General features: G+C 34.2%; 1 protein-coding gene across 2 annotated transcripts in view; it reads left to right on the forward strand.

Annotated features, from left to right (window-relative positions):
- Lerp (lysosomal enzyme receptor protein) overlaps positions 1-20589 on the forward strand; it is a 514158-nt gene that overhangs the window by 126069 nt on the left and 367500 nt on the right. For both annotated transcript variants that reach the window (XM_090408956.1, XM_090408955.1), the window contains exons 11-12: positions 6177-6314; positions 19862-20024. In XM_090408956.1, the coding sequence (XP_090265082.1) occupies positions 6177-6314; positions 19862-20024 (301 nt within the window). The remainder of the gene's footprint in view (positions 1-6176; positions 6315-19861; positions 20025-20589) is intronic.

The raw sequence follows: 20589 nt of genomic DNA on the forward strand, positions 1-20589 counted from the left end.
TCGCAACCATCGTAAATGAAGTCCAGTCCTTTCTCAATTTCGTTCATAGAGTTGATGAAATTTGGGTCTCTCATTAAAGTTCTAATTTGCGGTCCATCAAATACACCGGCTTTAATTTTTCCATAACTAAGTCGTGGAAATTTTTCACATATGTATTGGAAACAGTCACCTTGTAAATCTAAAGCTTTAATATACTTCTTCATAAGACCTAGTTTGATGTGTAGAGGTGGAAAAATGATTTTTTCTCTATCGATTAAAGATTGATTTATAACATTATGTTCTCCAACATTTAAGGATATTCTAAGAGGCCAATTTCTGAATCCAGTGTTGGTTTCTAGCTCGACTATCCCAGAAGCATAGAAAACATGGAAACTTTGTATGAAAGCCAAATAAAAAGTTCACCATTTTAAGATCCACACAGATGATCCAGTTATGGTCTGTATATTTTAATAACTTCAGAACCTTTTTAATGTCCTCATATGTTTCCTTTAAGTGGACTGAATAGCGAATAGGAATTGAGCCATATACATTCCCATTGTGTAGTAAGCCACACTTGAGACTTCTGCTTGAACTGTCGATAAATAAACGCCACTCATTTGGATGATATTGTACAACACTCATTTCAGTTAGTAAACCTGACACATTGTTACAGTAAACAAACCCACACTAGTGTTTAAAATATTGTACAAGATTACTTTCCCTGCTACGATAAAAAGTTATCTTCATATCTTGCTCCAGTAAGTTTTTTCATTTAATCTTGAAGCTAACAATTCCGATGACTCCTTTGATAGACCCAAATCTCTTACTAAGTCATTCAATTCTGCTTGAGTAAAACGTTGTGGTCCAGAACTAGAAAATAAATTTTCACTGTCTAAATTGTCTAAAATGTCTTGCTCCTCAAGAACATCTGGCATATCCCGATCATGTTCGTTCTCAAGTAAAGGAAGTCCTTTATAAATTGGCATGGCTATTTCATTGGAATGAGCAACTGGCCGAATTGCTGAGTCGAGATTTGGATACACAATTTTTTTCTTATTCTTCTTATTATAACCAGAAGTCTGAATTAAACAAAAATAGCAATTGTCTATGTGACTTTTCAGTTCACGCCAAATCATTGGAATGCCAAAAGCTAATTTTTGGCGTTTTCCCTTGCTCTGCTGCCATAAATTTTCTACACATGACTTACACACTTTATTGGAGCCCATGACTTGTCCTGATCTGCAATTTTTACGTCAAAGTATGCAAAGTACACTTTCTTAACGAAATCAGTGATATTTGTCCTTTGACTGGAAACAGTAAAGATGCCACATCATTGGAATGCCAAAAGCTAATTTTTGGCGTTTTCCCTTGCTCTGCTGCCATAAATTTTCTACACATGACTTACACACTTTATTGGAGCCCATGACTTGTCCTGATCTGCAATTTTTACGTCAAAGTATGCAAAGTACACTTTCTTAACGAAATCAGTGATATTTGTCCTTTGACTGGAAACAGTAAAGCTGCCACAAATGTAGCAGAAGGAATCTTACACTGTTGACACATTTTCGAATGGTAGACATGATGTATTTTCTTCGCTGCCGACTAACATGCAATTAACAAGACAAAAAAAAAAAACAGAGACTTTATTGAAACGTTATAAGTGCTCATCATACTTTCACGATCGATTAACGATTGACTGATTTCGATCGTTCTTTGTCCGCTATGACGCATATAGCATTCATTTGTTTTAGGCAGTTCTCATCGCCTACTTTTTCATCACCTTTCTCGCATTCAAAGCGCCAGTACGTGCTGTTGCAGGTTCTTACGCATTTATTCGTTTACTAACAAGCAAGAGTGGTGAGCGCTCAGATTCTAATCTGCGCACCGCTTTGAATAATAGGCTATATCTTCGGGAATTTTTCGAATTTCTTGATAAAAAGTTAGGAACAGATTTTTAAAAGTACATACTTTCAGAAAATAATATTAAAAATTCGAATTTTTTGATCCTCTAAATAGTACTGCCTCCTTAAAACTATCAAAAACTTACAAATTAGCAAAAGAAAAATGCTATAGAGGGAAAAACCTGACGTGATAGAGAAAAATGGGTTTGATATTTGAAATCAGCGCATCCAAATTAGTAAAAAACAAGTGTCAGATCATAATCAGCAGAAAAAAATTTTTTTTTCTGCTGATTATGATGGCCAGTGTTGTTATTATTTGTCACCTCCAGGTAGCCCAAAGACTCATCAAGAGAGGGGCATCTGCTCTACAGCTCTGTTTCCACTACTCACAATCCACCAATTGACCGCAACTACATCAACGCCATCAACCAACCGCCACCACTAGTATTTCCACAGACAATCACAAACATCCATGCCCATGGTGGGATTCGAACCCACAGCCACTTGACTGGAGAGCGGACATGCTAACAAGACAGCATGTCTGCTCTGCCAGCCAGCCAGGCTGGGCTGGCAGGCCGAGTGGTGAGTATCGATTGTCAATACTGAGTGGCATTGACAATCAATACTTCAGGAGAGACTATATATTGCAATCTTCTCCACATTCTTTCTCTCTGTCTCTTGCGCGTGCGTGCACACACACACACACACACAAACCAGTGTGTGTCTACATAACATGATGATGCTGCATATTGTGGCATCTGCATTACTGTGATTGTTGTTTTGGAATGCAGTAAAATAAAATTATTGAAACGAGTGCAGGTTCATAATGCCTGTTACCAATAAGCAGGTATTTGAGAGTAAGTCACTGAACCCACAAGATGCCATGCTGTGAAATAAACGTGAAACAGAAATGTATACACTGTGTATTTTTTTCATGCCTACCAAATTTTGAGCAATAATCTGTTTTTGTTTCTAGTTATTTAACATTTCTAGAAGAAATCTTCAGTTTTTTTTTTTCTTCATATCATCCCGTGCTGTATAATAGGATATATTTTGCTTGTAGCACTAAAGCAAATAAAAAAAAAAGATGCAAAGCATTCTGTGGTTATGTATCGTGCATGACACTCTTTCAAGATGTGACATGCATTATGATCAACTTTAATAGACATTTTCATTAGTAATGACTTGCAAAACATTCAAAAAGCTCCATAAAAGTGGTTAAACTAAGAGAAGAAATTTTGCTGTATCTGAAGAAACTGCTGAAATGGTTTGCAGATAGGTATGAAAAGGATACAGAAGTGGCAGCCAGAAATTTTGAGAAGGTGTAGACCATATTTTCTGATCTGAAAGAAAAGATTTGTTTGCAGAATAGGTTGCTATCTTTTGGGGATATAGGGAGGTAAGCCATCTTGATATTATGACTTGAGTAATGGAAATCTTGATTGAAAGATTTCCAGTATATATCATATGGACTAGTCTGTGCTGAATCCTAAGAATTTGGTGGAGAGGAGTATCAGAAAATAGTATCCTCTGAATGGTGTTCTTGTAATATCCATTGAATTCAAACTAGCAGAGAAGAGATCGAAGTTCCTCTTTTAGCTTATGTTTATCTTTTAAAATGGAGCCTGTTCATTTTTTTAGATTGTGAATCATGCCTAATTTTTAGGGTGGAAATGGTAAAGAGACAAAGCATGAAGATGGCATCCAGCAGGGTTGGGCTTGTGGCAATTGTCTACTGAAATGCCATCTTCCAGGTTTTTTGAAATTAGAACATCAAGAAAAGGTCATTTACCTGTACATTCTAACTCTAATATGAATTGAACTTTTTGATGGAACAAATTCTGAGGATAAAGTTGTTAATTAAATTAGAAACATCATGATGTTGTCAACATGTGTTCACCAGATAGCAGGTTTTTGATGTTAGTTTGAGCAGGGTTTAGTATCAGAAGAGTGGAGAAGGTTATTGGGAATTCAGTTAAGTAGATATAGATTTGCATTAGGTTATTGCTCATAACAAAAACTTCATATTCAAGCTAGAAAAGGAGAAGAAATGCCAAAATGCTAACTAGATCTCCTTTGGAAAAGGAGATCTAGTTGGCATTGGGAATATTAAGGTGTTTTGAAAGGAAAGTTTTCCTTAAAAAAAAAAATCAGCAGTAGGGGAAGACAAGTGGCTGCCCTTGGCCCATCCAGGAAGTTGGACTGAACACAGTGCTTAGATATCTTGTGAAAAGAACTCTTTAATATGGTTCAGTGCATCCTTCAGGAACGTCTTATCACCCTAAAGAAATCTGATTCTTAGTGTATGAAACTACTTGGTGCATAATTTACTTGTGTGTAATAATGAGTAATAAACAAAACAAATTTTCTTACTAAAATTGTCATTATAAAATTGATTGAAATCAATCTAAAGAGGAGAACCTACAACTTGAAGAATCTCCTCCTTATTTCAATAGTTCATATCTTTGACTTTGATTATTCCCCAGGATTCACAAAAATGAATCCCTTTCCCCTCTCCACAAATACCACTTTACTGATTCAAAAAATGAATAGTATGTGATTGTAAAGTTTCAGATGAAGAATGTTTCTTACAGCTAGTAGAGAATGCAAGCCTATAATATTAAAAGAAGAATTCTGGAACAGTTATATCATCAGTAATATTATAGATAACACTATCAAAGCACAGGATAGCCAGAAATAATAAACATTGAAAAATTTGTGGGTCTAAGTTGTGCCCAAGTTTGAGAGGTTTGAATCTGCTGGACAACATGCATGCACATGTGCACACACACAAATTGGGCAAAATTTGGACCCACAAATTTGCTCCAATCTTCACAGCTTAGAGCAAATCTTGGTCTTGAGGTGACGTTGAAAGATGTATAAGTGTTTGCCCAATCTCCTTTGGAAGATGTGAGGATTTGAAGAAATCCTTAACATCGAAAAAGTTGCATCATGGAAAATGATTCAACAGGACTTGCTTATTTACAAAGACTACAAAAAGGCTTATGATGACACTCTGAAGGAAATTGTTGATGAGGCACACAAATTTAAATTCACTGTCTTCATATGATCCTGACTATGACAGTATTCAAGGCTTGTTTAGGAATTGATTCTAATATCGAGCCATATATATTTATTCTGAATGAGATGCTGAAACTGGAACAGATGAGAGTTGATTATTTCTTTGAGAATATATATAACTTGATTTACTCTTCACGACTTTCACATGAATGGCAAGAATCTGTTGCCTTCACATCAAGCATCCAAAATTTTTTATTGTTTGTTGCATGCTGACAGTAGAGGGATAAGATCTCTTTCTCCTTGTAACTGAAAATGACTGACAAACTTCACCCAGCAAAAGTTTATTGTAGGGAATATTTCTCACCTGTTTCACCTGTTATTCATAGAAGTAGTTGAATTTTGAAAGCCAAACGACTATTTTTCTGGCATCCTTAATAATAATTAAAGGGATATAAATCCCTTGTTGTTCAACTGCCAGTGAGCAAAACTCTAAGATCGAGAACTACGAATCTATGCGTTTCATATATACCGAAAAACTATCGGAAAATCCAAGTGTAAATACCACTTGGTAGTACAACACCAAGGCAACTTGAAGCAAAGGTGGAGCAAGCTCCCTCACTATCCTTGATATTTTCTCATAATGTAAAGACACAGCCCCTAGGGGATGTAATACTGTAATTACATTATGAGGATAGGTCACTTCCCAGACCGGTTTCAACAAAAGGTTGAAACCAGTCTGGGTAGTAATTTTATAATTATAATTTTATTATAGTTGAATTTTGTTTTAGAGTTGTGTGTGTGTGTGTAATTATTTTAACAGGTTTCCAAAGAAGACATTTTGTATTGAAATTTCTTGTTAAATTTTTAACATTTCTTTAAAATCAGAGTATAATTTTATTTGCTTATTTTAAATATTTTCTTGCAAAAGAAAAGATGACAAAAGCACCCCCCCTACATCCTTATTAAAGCAATATCTGTATTCTGTATCATTATAACAGCAACATTGCTTGCTGTTATAATGATACAGTGCTTTCCAATCATTTGCAGCTTATTTTTGGTTCCCATTTAATAATGCAAGGATGCCCATTGTGTCCTTAAAGGGGGTTATAACTTTCTTCTGGTGTTACTTTTTTAATTGAACTAGTTACCAGCTTTGCTTTTCTTATTTTATGTGTATTCATTATAAAGTTTTCTTTGTTTTGTGAGTAGAATTTAAACTGTTTCATATAATTTTACTGATTTTATTATAACTAATGCTTAACATTTTAATAATAGGGCATTTAGCTACAACTCCAGTTTTGATAAGAGTTAGTGAAGATGAATGCTTATATGAATTTGAGTGGTACACTTCTGAAGCATGTCCAGAGGCTATTATAAATGGAACTGATTGCAAGATTGTCAATAATGTATTAGGTATATATAACAAATTACATATTATATATTGTATTTATACAGTATAATGCAATTGTTCATCTCTTTTAGTTATTCCCCCCCCCCCCCCCCCAACTGTAAAATGTAAAGTATCATTATAATTCTTTTATCATACATAGTAACTTATGTATACAAACAGTAAGTATTTTAAAATTCTCATTGTCTAGTGCAGTGTTTCTTAAATGGTGCTGTGGCACACCAGTGTGCTGTGAGAGAGCCAGAGGTGTGCTGCCAAATTTTGATACTAAAAAATATTTTTGTCCATATTATAGCACACTTTTGCTTATTATGCAATTATATTTGTTTGAAAACTTTTGCCAGCATAATACTTATGTAGTATTAGTTTATATTGTTGCAAATGCCAAACTAAAGTGCCACCAATCGAGCATCAGTGATATGACAATGATTATGTCATCAAGTACCTCGTGCTGTTTGGGTTAACATGATTGGTTATGTAGTTGAGTTTTACCTAGAATCATCTATAATTAATGTAAATTGTGTGCATGCATGATGTGCACGTAATTACTCAAGAACACTTTACTGGGCTAAGTGTGTATCACACATTGTTGCTTGAAGAGCAACTGTCTAGACTTGGACAAATTTTGGCTTACTTTTGGCAAGGAATATCTGGACATTTCTAGACATACTGTTCATCAGTTCTGTTGACATTTGCTACTACTTATGCCAGTCAGGCTTTTCTATCAGCACTCAAATTAAGACCAAATTCAGGTGAACTTTAGTCAGTGGAACATGAATTAAGAATGTTTTTCCAGTTTTCCTCCATGAATAAAGTGGGTCTATGCCTCCAAGCAGGCTTATATTTTACATTGAAAACAAAGTACTTGCATAATAAAATCTCTCTCAAATAAAACTTCTCCAAGTCTTTCAAATTTTTAATTTTTGTCATGTCTTACTATAAAAAAAAATGTGATTTTAAGAGGAACCTGTGGCATAGTAAATTAAATAATAAAAACCTGTAGTTTTTACGTGTTTCTTTATTATATAAAAAAATATGTTATAATAGAATTTGAATATAGTCAATGTAGTGTAAATTGTAAAATACTTTTAACTTTGGTTAATTATATGACAGTCCAGCATTAAGAATACAGGTACACCATGACAGAAATTTGCATTGCCAAGTACACTATAGTCCGAAAGAGTTTTTCAAGCCACTGGTCTAGTGATTCTAATCATTCCTGTAAAATTGTTCATTTCTAATGGAATAATCTTTGCTTTCAGGAAGGCATATATAGAGCATTACTTTTTATTCTACTTATTTTAATTGTGCTAGGGAAAAAAAAAAACTGATTTTATGGTCAAATAGGAGTTTATCAAGATTTTTGCATTAAGACAAATTGTTGAGAAATCATGGGAATATAACAAGGATATTCTGATAAGTTTTGCAGATAGAGGAATTAGAAAATTATTTTAAAAACCTTTAAAACCAAACAATTGAAACAAAAGTAGAACTAGAAATTAAGCAGATAAAAATCCTATGTTGTCATATAGCCAGTAAGTGAAACTCAAGATCGAGAACTACGATCTATATGAGTTTCAATGCCGAAAAACTATCGGCGAAGGCAATTCGAAGCAAAGGTGGAGCAAGCTCCCTCACTAGTCTTGATATTCTCTCATAATGTAAAACACAGCTCCTAAGAGATGTAATACTGTCATTACATTATGAGGGGAGGTCACTACCCAGACCGGTTTCAACCTTTTTTGAGGTCTCATCAGTGAGTAGGTAGACCTGGAAGATATCAAAGCTTACTGAAAAGAACTTACATATCTTCACTATACGAATGCCATAAAGGTGTGCTTGTATTTTGTAATTAAAATGAAAAGCCAAACGGCTTGTTTTCTGGCAACTTAATAGAAATTAAGCGGATAAAAATCCTATGTTGTTATATAGCCAGTAAGTGAAACTCAAGATCGAGAATTATGATCTGTATGAGTTTCAATGCCGAAAAACTATCGGCAAAGGCAATTCGAAGCAAAGGTGGAGCAAGCTCCACCTTTGCTTCGACACCTTTGCTTTGTAATGACAGTACTACATCTCTTAGGAGCTGTGTTTTACATTTTGAGAGAATATCAAGAATAGTGAGGGATCTTGCTCCACCTTTGCTTCGAATTGCCTTCGCCAATAGTTTTTCGGCATTGAAACTCATATAGATCATAGTTCTCGATCTTGATAAGTTGCCAGAAAACTAGCCATTTGCTTTTCATTTTAATTACAAAAAGTAGAACTAGGTAAACAAACAAACCAAGAAGAAGAAATAAATACAACATAAACGAAAATTGAAAATGCAATTAAAAAATTGAAAAATAGAAAATCACCAGGTTTAGTTATCTAAACCTGGTGATTTTCTATTTTTCAATTTTTTTATCAATAATATCAATTTTTCAATTTTTTATCAAAGATATCAATAATGAATTATTAAAAAATGGTAAAGAAATTATCTTTACCCTTTTAATGCGGAATAAATTTATTTAAATACCTCATTAAAAGTACTAACAAGAATCCTAAATAATAAAATAACAAAGGAAATTAATCTATTAGTTGAACAACAAGATTTCAGAGAAGATAGATCATGTACAGATGCAGTATTCATAATCAGGCAACTGATAGAAAAAACAGTAGAATACAATAAGAAACTATTTATATGCTTTATAGACCTGGAAAAAGCATTTGACAGAATATTAATTCAAGATGTAATAGAAATATTGCAGAGAAGAAAAGTAGCAGAAAACATAATACAAATAATTAAAGAAATATATGATAATTATAGCTGTATAATAAAAACACAAGGAAAAATAAGTAAAGAGATACAAATTACAATAGTAATGGCATTAGACAAGGAGACTCTTTAAATCCAACAATATTCAATATAATAATGGATGAAATAATACAAAAAGTTAATAAAATACAGGAGTGAAAATAAACAATAGAATAATAAGAACTATATGTTATGCAGATGATGTACTATTAATTGCAGAAAATGAAACTCAGCTACAAATATTACTACATACATTTAATAAAGCAGCAAAATTGTATAATATGAAGATACCAAAAACTAAAACAAAATGTACGACAATATCACAAGAACCACAAAGATGCAAATTAGAATTGGAAGGTACTATTATGGGGTGCTTAAGGGTCAAAGCTGTATAACTGAGAGGAGACCTCCACATAGCCTTTAAAGGAATGCGGAGAACCGACCAGGGCTTCTAACCTAATGTCCAATCCTCACCTTCTCGTGGTGCACCCTGTTGGGTATCTACTTTGATACTGAACGAACGAGGATGGGCTGGCAATTTGGGATTTAGCCGACCAAATTGTATTCTTATTGGTTAAACCAAAATAAAAAATGATGGTACAACATGACAAAATTTCATGCCGGCTGGGGCGTTGCCCGGTTAAACAAGGCCCCCGTTGTTTTCGCCAGGGAACCAGGGCGAACAGCGAAAAGTCAGCTACTGGAACAAATCTGAAAACAAACCCCAACTCAACATCACCAGAGTTAAAGATCGGTACTATCAACGTAAGAAGCATGAATGGCAAAGAAATGGAGCTAGCTGAGGAATTAGATAAGTACCAGATCGACATAATAGGGGTGACTGAAACAAAAAAGACCAAAACTGGTGAGATCTTTCTGAGCAATAAATACAAAATGTTATATTCAGGCAATAACAATCAAGGAAAAGAAGGAGTAGCCATAGTATTCAACACAAAATACGAGGCTAATCTTCTTGAATGGCAGTCAGTCTCAAGTAGAGTAATGTGGGCAAATATGAGAATGGGGAACTGGACAATGAGACTTATTTGTGCCTATGGTCCCACAGAAGGTTGTACTAAGGTAGAAGTGGAGGAATTTTTTGACGCTTTAGAAAAAGCAACTGACACAATGAAAAAGGAAAAGTTGGTCCTTATTGGGGATCTAAATAGTAGCGTAGGAAATGATTGTGAGACATACAAAAATATTTTGGGAAAATTTGGAGAAAAGAGCAAAGCTAATAATAATGGCAAATATCTGTTGGATTTCTGCTCAGGACATGGACTGGTTATTACTAACACCATGTTCCAACATAAAAATGTGCACAAATTCACATGGAGAGAAGAGGCTCGGAATAAGAAAAGTCTCATTGACTATGTTATTGTTGATAGTGATGTTTTCTCCCTGGTGCAGGACACCAGAGTGTACAGAGGATTTGAAATTGGAAGTGATCACTATTTAGTCTTGAGCAGGATAAAATTGAATTTCATATCGAAAAGAATAACATGTAAGAAAGTTTTAAAGCGAATAAAAGTTGAGCAGCTCTCGGATGTAAACTGTAGACTAAAATACAGAAATATTATTGAAAAGAAAATGAAAGAGTTTGAGAACAGGAATCAAACCTTGGAGATTCAGTGGCAAACTCTGAAGGAAACATTGATTGATTCTGCCAGAGAGGCATGTGGTGAGGTTGTGTGCAAAGATAAAAAAATCAGAACTCCCTGGTGGACACAGGATGTTAAAGAGGCAGTGAAGGAAAAGAAGAAAGCATATCAAAAGTTCCTGGCAAATAAGTCAGCTTTTACTCTTACAGAATACAGAGACAAATGTAAGAAAGCTAAACAGTGTGTAAAACTAGCTAAACAAAAGTCATGGGAGGACTTTGGCAAGAATATAGAAAATAAATATCAAGAAGGTGGCAAAATATTCTGGAGGTTGTTGAAGAAGCTTAGGAATGGAGGAAAGAGTGCTGTAAAAGGAATTAGAGATGATAAAGGTGAAATGAAAACAGGAGAAAAAGATATCCTTGAAGTATGGAGTAATTACTTTGAAAAACTGCTAAATGAAACAAGCAGTGATGACAGCACAGTGATAAACAACACTGACCAGGCATGCTGTCAGGAATACATATCCATACTTGAAGTAGAAAAAGCCATCAAAGGCTTGAAATGTGGAAAGGCAGCAGGAGTAGATGATATTCGACCAGAAATGCTGAAGTATGGTGGTATAAGAGTCTTACAGTGGCTGCACTGCATAGTTCAGAAAGCCTGGACAGAGGGACGAATTCCCGATGATTGGAGTAGAGCTCTCATAGTACCCATATATAAAAAGGGAAATAAAACTGAATGTGAGAATTACAGAGGTATTTCCCTACTGAGTGTTCCTGGCAAGATCTATGCAAGTATACTTGAGAAACGGTTGAGAAGAATTGTGGAAGAAAAGCTTGGTGAAGAACAAGCTGGATTCAGGCCAAATAGAGGCTGTCAGGATCAGATCTTCACTTTACGACAAATAGTCGAGAAAGCATGGGAATATAACAAAGATCTGTATTTAAGTTTTGTCGATTTGGAAAAGGCATATGACAAGGTGCCAAGAGAGAAGCTATTCAATACGCTGCAGTTATATGGTGTCAATGGGGCATTATATCAAGCAATACTTAGTCTTTATTTGAGTTGTGAGTCAGCAGTTAGAATTGAAGGAAGTACAGGAAAATGGTTTAATGTTAAATCTGGTGTGAGACAAGGATGTACATTATCCCCTCTGTTATTCATTATCTATATGGATCACATTATCAAGGAGTGTGGTATTAAACCTGATATCAAAATTGGAGATGTTAATGTCAGCTCTTTGCTTTATGCGGATGATGTTATACTTCTAAATAAATCCGCTACAAGTCTGCAAGATTCTCTGACTAAATTGAATAGCTGTTGTAATAGATATGGTATGAAGGTCAGCAATAAAAAGACAAAGACAATGAAAATAGGCAGAATCATTGAAAATGTCAACTGTGTTGTGAATGGAGAACCTGTGGAAGAAGTAAAACATTTCAGCTACTTAGGCACAATTTTTACTGAAGATGGTAAACTAAATATAGAAATAGACAACATAATCAGCAAAGCTGGTATGGTGGGAAGTCAATTGAATAAATTCATATGGAATAAGAAAGAAATTAGTCGGAACACTAAATTAGCTGTATACAAGACTGTGTTCAAACCAATTTTAAGTTATGGATCTGAGAGCTGGGTCAGAAGTAAAACACTTGAATAAAGACTAGAGACCGCAGATATGAGAGTCCTGAGAAAGATTAGAGGCGTGAACAGATGGCATCAATGGCAATATCATATTAAAAATGAGGATATTAGGAAAGAACTTGACATTGTCAGCATCCAGGAATGCGTTAGCAGAGCTAATCTTAGATGGTATGGTCACTTAAATAGAATGGGAGAGGAAAGATTAGCAAAACAAGTGTTCTCTGCCAGGTTGGCAGGAAAACGACCCAGAGGAAGACCAAGATATAGGTGGATTGATACGGTACAAAGTGCCTTAGACGATAGAAATATAAGATCTGATAATGTTGGAGTCTTGACAAGTAACAGACTGATTTGGATGAAAATTGTAGATAAGAAGTTAGTAATGATGTAATTTTTTCATGTATACTGTCATATCCTGTACACCCCTTGAGGGTACATGGCAGGAATTTGATGATGATGATGATGAGGTACTATTATTGAACAAATAATGAATTACAACTATTTAGGTATACAACTGAACTGGGAAGGGAGGCCACATCTAGAAGTCATAGAACAAGTTGCAAAAGCTGCAAGAATATCAGGATGCTTGAACAAAAAAACAATATGGAAAAATAAACATCTTAGAGTAGAGACAAAAACCAGAATTTATTAAGCAGTAATCAGGCCTATTATGACATATAATGCAGAAACAAGACCAGACACTAGGAAAACAAGACAAATGTTAAACACAGGTGAAATGAATATATTAAGAAAAATAGTAAATGAAACTAGATTAGATAAAATAAAAAAATACAGATATAAGAAAACAGTGTGAAATACAAGCAATAAACAATTAGGTAGCAACCCAAAGAATAAAATGGATTGAACACGTGGAAAGAAGTGAAGACAGAATAATAAAACAAGTCTATAGTTGGAAACCAAAGAATAAGAGAAGAACAGGAAGACCGAGAAAAAGATTAAAAGATACTATTAAAGAAGATGAAGTCTTGGTTGCATCAGATACTACATCTAATGCATGAAGAAGTAGTAGTTTTGCAGATCTGAGACGGTCATATGTGATAAGATGCCAAGAGGAAAGCTCTTTAATATTCTACAGGAGCATAAATTAACATTGTCTAGTGGTAAAATCATACATAAAAGACAAGGGAAGTAGTATCATCAGAATTGGAGAGATTGGACCTCTTTTTTTTATGCAGATGACGTTGTACTCCTGACTGAATTGAATAATTGCTGTAATAAATTTGTCATGAAATCCAGCAATCAAAAAAACAAAACTCTTGAAAAAAAAAAGAGAAAAAAAAAAGGAAGGAACATGGAAAACATTATTGTATCAGTGGAGAGCTTAAAAAATGAAAACATTCAGCTTTAATTCAGAATTTTTAGTCAAGATACCAAATTAGTTTTTATCGAATCCACATATGTTGCAAAATCCTGCAGTGCATTAGTACTGTGTAGGCAAGAGGTTAAGGAGAAAGAAGGCATCTACTGATGTGTTTTTTGAACAGTTGAAGGTTGTAGACCTCAAGGAAGAGAGAATAAGGCAGAAGAGAACTTCATACATTAGGTTACAAAAAAAATTGATGTCTACCAGCAGTGCTAATATGTTGACATTCTTGGAAGAAAGTGAAGAAATGGTAGCTAGTTCAGCAAAAAAAAAAAAAAAAAAAAAAAAAAAAAAAAAAAAAAAAAAAAAAAAAAAAACATCCGTGATGATTTTTTTTTTTTTTTTGCAGAAAATGACAATCTCATGCCCTGATGTTTAATTGATACCTTTAATCAATTAAACATCAGGGCATGAGATTGTCATTTTCTGGATGCCATTAAGCATTCTTTGCACAGTTTTGGTTTTTGGTACCATCTTAATATGTGAGCAGTATTCCAAAGTTGAGCAGATCTGGAATTTATGTAGTATTAATAGTTCTTGAGAAGTAATTTGACTGAGGTATATTTGTGTCAGGAAATGTCTAAAGGCAACATTTGGCCCAAGAAGGGGAATCTCACCTTGTTTTGGAGAACTGAGTATTATCAGAAGTGAAGTGGAGTTCTATCTTTCTTTGTGAAAAATAAGGCAGGTCTGTGTTTTATTGGCATTGAAGTTCGCAAAGTTATCTGTGTTTCGCTGGTAAATAGCAATGAGTTCAGAGTTTTAAAGACATTGGTTATAGCTCTTGAAGTTTCTAATGATGGGGACACTCTAAGCTTTGTCAATTGAAGATGAGAAATGGCAGGTACTGTTATCAATAAAGAAATGAAAATACTTCAACATTTGTATGGTAATCTGAGGAGAGGAAGCCACCTACCAGGACAGTAGGTCTAGTATAAATTTATATAGAATAAGAGAAAATTTTAGCCAAATACTAAATTAAAAGTATACAAAAGTGGGTCAAACCAGTTTAACTTAGTTATGAAAGTTACACTGGAAATAACAGTTAAAGATTTGAGGATACAAATATGAGAGTTATAAGTAAAATTAGCAGAGTGAACAAATACCAGTGGCTTAAGCATATTAAAAATGAAAATATTAGAAAGGAAATTGATCATTAGCATTCAAAAATGTGTGAGCAGAAGTAAGGTGGTATAGGTAAAGGTTAATTTTCATGGGTAGATAAAGGTTAGATAATTGGGTTTACTTGCACCAGAGACCAAAATTTTTTTTAAGTCACTTCATGCCTCTAATAAACAGGGTGGTTTGCTCATACTAGGTGATGGCATTCATCTATCATCTAAAGATTAATGCAGTTTGTAGTACCTTAGAAGACCTAAATGAAAGATCTCATAATATTGGAGGCCTGACAAATAACAAATTAATTTGGAAGAAAATTGTTGATATGAAGCTAGAAATAATGCAAACTTAATAAATAAACAGGTTTTAACTTGTAGCACCCCTTGAGGGTACATGGCAGGAATCTGATGATGATGATGATGTTTATTAACACTACGTGTATTTCTCCGGAATGTTTTGCTATCTGGTTGACAGAGCATCTTCAGAAAGTTATTTAACATAAGGAAAAAACAACAAAAAAAATCAAACATTTCCATACAACCATAACTCTATAAAACAACACAACTTGAATGATAGTTTAATCACACACACACACACACACACACACACACACACATCAGTGGCATCGCATGCCCATTTAGGTTGGTGTACTGTCATGTGACTTATGCAGTCCCCTCTACAAAATTCAAATCAATTTGACCATATGAATGCATTTTTATCGACGTATAAAAGTTTTTAAGAGCGCACACCTTAGCAGCACATCAGTGCTCCTCTTAATTGGTCCAATGCAATTAATTGTAGCATAGCTTTGAGTACTAATTTTTTTAATTAATATAATTTTAAATATGGAAAGCATAAAGGTAAAATGAACAATAGTTATTCTTCAGACATGCTGTTTATGTAAGAAGCACAAAGCGTTTTTGCTTCATGGTAAGATTAGATTATCATTGGCAAATACTAGAGTGCGACATGGATAATTTGTATTTTGATAAGATTTTTAAATACATATAATTATAATATAATACACACAGAAATTTGAAACAGTAATCACTTGGGAAATTATTATATTTTCAGATTGAACCAAAGAAAGGCTGAAATAACTCATTTTATTTATTTATACGTCCGCACTGTTAGCTGAGTTGCTATGTGCTTCGCAACCATATGCCTGGGAAAGGAGTGACCTGGGTTCGATTCTTGTCACCGATGTGAGAAGCTTAAGGAGCTTTCTCAGACATTTCAAGTTAGCTGGTCTTGGGCGTGGACAGCAGGGTTTTTCCTCCCGCACCAGGCAAACCGGCCCCGTGAACATACACGAATTATAGTCAGGAATACTTAAGACCCAGCCATAGGCCTGATTCTTCAGCTACCGGTCCCGGGCCCAGATAAAATTACGGGGAATTGAGATGGTGCCATACTTCCTTGTAAAAGGGGACCTCACGGCTGTTGTATCATCATAGGCTATAAATAAAAAACTTATTTATACACTATAATCATACAATCCGCAAAAGCTCTGGCAGACACTCCCACTATAAATATGGGCAAAAAAGTTAAGTTGTTTATAGAAACTCATAAATATATATTAAAAGCTTGTCTATATATCAGTGATGGTAAATATTTTAGGCTCGGCATGTCAAAAATTTGGAAAATTCCTAACTTGACTATTGGCACTCCTCCTCCTCCCCCCTGAATGAAAGAGAAACAATTCTTTACATATTCATTTATTTAAATTTCATACAAAAGAATTTTTGTAACAGTTTTTTTTTTTTTTTTTTGTTACAACTGTCATTACATCATCTAGTTCTGTGAATCCTGCTTTTGCACACAACACCTCCTTTTGGATAATGCAATGAAACATCACAACTGGATGTCCAATAGCTTCCATAAACAGTTTCACAAATCCGACCTTTTTTTTTTTTTTTTTTCTCACCATATTGGATACTTCATCTGTCATCACAGTCACAACTTTAGACATATCAATGTTTAGGTCATTGAGCATTTTTAGAACATTAGAACACTGTTGATATTTCATTCCCTGATATACTTATTGGCACTATTTCTAGCTTTACCAGCTCTTCTCTCATTGTCTGAACCATCAGAAAATCTAGCAATGATGGCCAAGCCAATAAGGTGACATCAGTAGTTTTGTCATGACTAATCGAAAAATATTTACAATTATTTAAGTCGCCTTTTAACTGATGTTGTAGGTCAGAGATCATTGTCATCACTTGTCTTTGATGGTATGCTTGCTGACTGGTAAATCAGAAATATGCTTAATAATAGCATCTTTATTTTGCATATCTTGAAACAAAAACAGTGCACATTTCAGAAGAGTTTCTTTACTAAATTTTCCTTCAGTGAGGAGAATGCTGAAATTTGCTGATGTGAAATTCATTGGGCCTCTTAAGAATTTAAGGAAGTTATTTGATTGATATTCTTTGTGGTGTAGCTGCTGGAAAACATGTTCCTTTCTTCCTTTCTCACTTTTTTTCCAAAAGCCACTGATGATTTGTTTCAAAACGTCTTTTTACATTCTGTGTTCTGCTTACTACTGTTTCATGGCACAATAGGCACAATGATTTGCCATTTCTATCAGTAAAGCTGTACTTCTCAGTCCATGCATCTTGGAAACTCTGACCACTTTCTTTATCACTCAATCAGGATTTTTTAATTTGAGGTTCCTCAATAACAGGGCTAGAATATTAAAGAAATAAAACTTTGTATTACAAATTTCATAAGAAATGAGAAATTGTTGAACTGGCACAAAATAATTCAACCCACTTCTTGTTCACGTGAATGCAAAAGCTGAACTGAACTCAAACAGAGAGAATAGTTGTTGGATGTTGTACACTGCTGTATCACCATCAACACACATGTCATAAGTTCGCCATCACTGGTCTATATCAGTGTCATAAACATGTCAGTACACACAAAGCAGATGAAACTCGGAAAACAAAAACAGCAACTCATAACAAATGACAACATTCAATTGGATTGGTTGACACAATAACCAATCACATCCACTGATTTCTGGATGCTATTGTCTCAGCACACACCCTGCCTCACCTGAAGTGCTAAGAATGTGACCTGCTGTACCATCTCTAAGTCTGTTTAAAGGGCTCAAAGGTATCTGAATTTGTGACCCAACACCTGCACTATCAATGCGAATGTGATACAATGTATACAAAGGGCAGAGACATAATGTGATGTCTCTGCCCTTTTCAGGAATGTCCCACTCAATGATAAAAATTCTTCTTTTACAGGACAAATTCCCATCCGATATCAGAGTGCTCTTTGCCCATGTACTACGTTCTGGCTATTTTGCACAGTAAAATACTTTTTACCTACAAAAAGAAGACATAGCCATGGGCTCACCACTACCCCTGCACCAAGTTGCTAACTTTTATATGGAAGTTTTTGATCAACATACTCTAGATTCCTCTACTTTAAAACCAAAAGTCTGGCTTAGATATGTTGATGATATTTTCGTTATCTGGTTCTATGACTGCAAAACATTAGACACTTTCCTCAGCCACCTAAACAAACAAATGCATACAATTCACAATTGAAATTGAAAGTCAGAACTCGCTTCCCTTTCTAGATACACTTGTCACATGTCTTCCTTCCGGCAGTCTTTCCTTCACTGTTTACCATAAGCCTACACATACTGGCCAATATATATACACATAAACTCCTGCCAACACAAAAACTAGGTGTCTTTAATACACTAAAAAACAAGGTTTTGAAGATTAGCTCCACTCAACAAGCACTTAAAACAGAATTAAAAGTTATCAGCAATACCTTCCTGAAAAATGGCTAGCCAAAACACTATCAACAAAATTCTTCACAAGACTCCACTTAAAAACAAGAATCACCATGGAAACCAAGAGACCAGACCAGACCAGATCAGACCAGACCTGTGTGCAATAGTCCAAGTGAGGGCTTATCAAGAGCTTGTAAAGAGGCAAAATGACTTCCTTATCTTTGCATGTCAATGTTCATTTTAGCATGGCCATTATTCTCTGAGTTTTATCTACAATTTTTGCTATATGATCCTTGAACTTCAACTTCCTGCCTACTAAAACTCCAAGATCCCTAGCCTTATCAGTTTCTTCAAGCATAATCCCACCAATATAATATGACATTGGATATCTAATCACACCAAAGTGTATGATTTTGCATTTATTAACATTGAAATGACAGCCATTTTTATATACCCACAATTGATAGAAATCTAATAATCAGAAACTTAATCGTGTAATACTATCACTATATTATTGCTATACACATCTTGATATTTGTGATGGCATTTTTGTATGTGATATACCTGTATTAATTTCTTTGATACAGATATATTGCATATGCCAATAATATTATACACATTTTTGCTTATAACATTAAATGAATGAATGAATGAATGCTGGTTGGAAAACAGTGAACAGTAAGTTGATTAATATGTTTGTGATCATTCATGCTGAAAATCTTGTATGTATAGAGAGGAGATACTCTGTTCCATTGCTATATGTAGTTACACAAAGTAGTTTTTTTTGGGTGTTTTTTTTTTGAGTTTGAAAAGAAGGCTGCCAAAGGTTCACTTGATTAAAGCAGTAATAAATTGGGCAAGATAGTTTCATGTGATCTCAATTGTTGATTAAGATATAACCAGTATAGTTTGTAAATAACTATCATCTGTATGCGCAAATTGGAGTTTCATTCATATATATGGCTGTTCAAATTCATTCTCCATAACTGCTGCAGTTTTTTTTCTATATTCTGAATATATATAATTTAATATACAAACTGAGATGGTAGTATATTTGTTAGCATTGTATAAATATATAATTTAATATAAAAACTGAGATGGTTGTATGCTAGTCAGTATTGTAGAAATATATAATATAATATACAAACTGGGATGGTAGTATGTTAGTTGGTGTTATAGAAGTAAACATTGAATACATGGGTAAAGCGATTTATAAAGAATTTAAAAATAATGGATTCTTTCAGGTATCACTTTTGATCTGAAGCAGCTGCAATCAGAAACATATCACAAAATTAAGGCAGGTAACTATACCTATTATATTAATGTTTGCAAGCCAGTAAGAGGAACTCCTTGTGACAAAAATAGTGGTAATAAACAAAATGCAGCTGCATGTCAAGTAAAAGAAGAGTAAGTATGGTTTAGTTGCAAGTTAGCTATTTAGAATATTAATTAGTTTATGAGAAATTTTGACTTATCGTGGTTATGCATAATGAGTAGGGATATAAAATGCACTGCTATGATGATTATAACCAAAGGTTATAAATAGAACAAAATAATGTCTTACATTTTGGATGAATTTTAGTATTGTTTCATTACTGTTGTAATTAAAATCTGGAAACCATTTGAAAAGAATGCTGTCAAAGGTTCACTTGATTAAAGCAGTAATGCATTGGGAGATAGTTTCAGATGATCTCCATCGTTGATTAAGATATAACCAGTATAGTTTGTAAATGATTGTTAGGATCAGGCAGTTTTAAGTATTCAAAAAAATACTCTTAACATCTTTAATGGTGATAGTGCACTTTGAAACACTGAAATATCAAACTGGAATTTTTCACAAAGGTTCTTTTAATATTTATTTTTAATTGTCAACTTTGTCTCAGTTTTACTTAGTTGTAGAGCATGGCAAGTAATATTTATATTTGAAATTTTTTGTTAATTGTTTTTGGCAGGCACAAATGATTTGAAATGT

The sequence above is a fragment of the Typopeltis vanoorti genome, chromosome 19 (assembly GCF_054136105.1).
Source record: "Typopeltis vanoorti isolate ZY-2024b chromosome 19, IOZ_Tvanoo_1.0, whole genome shotgun sequence".
Classification (NCBI taxonomy): domain Eukaryota; kingdom Metazoa; phylum Arthropoda; class Arachnida; order Uropygi; family Thelyphonidae; genus Typopeltis; species Typopeltis vanoorti.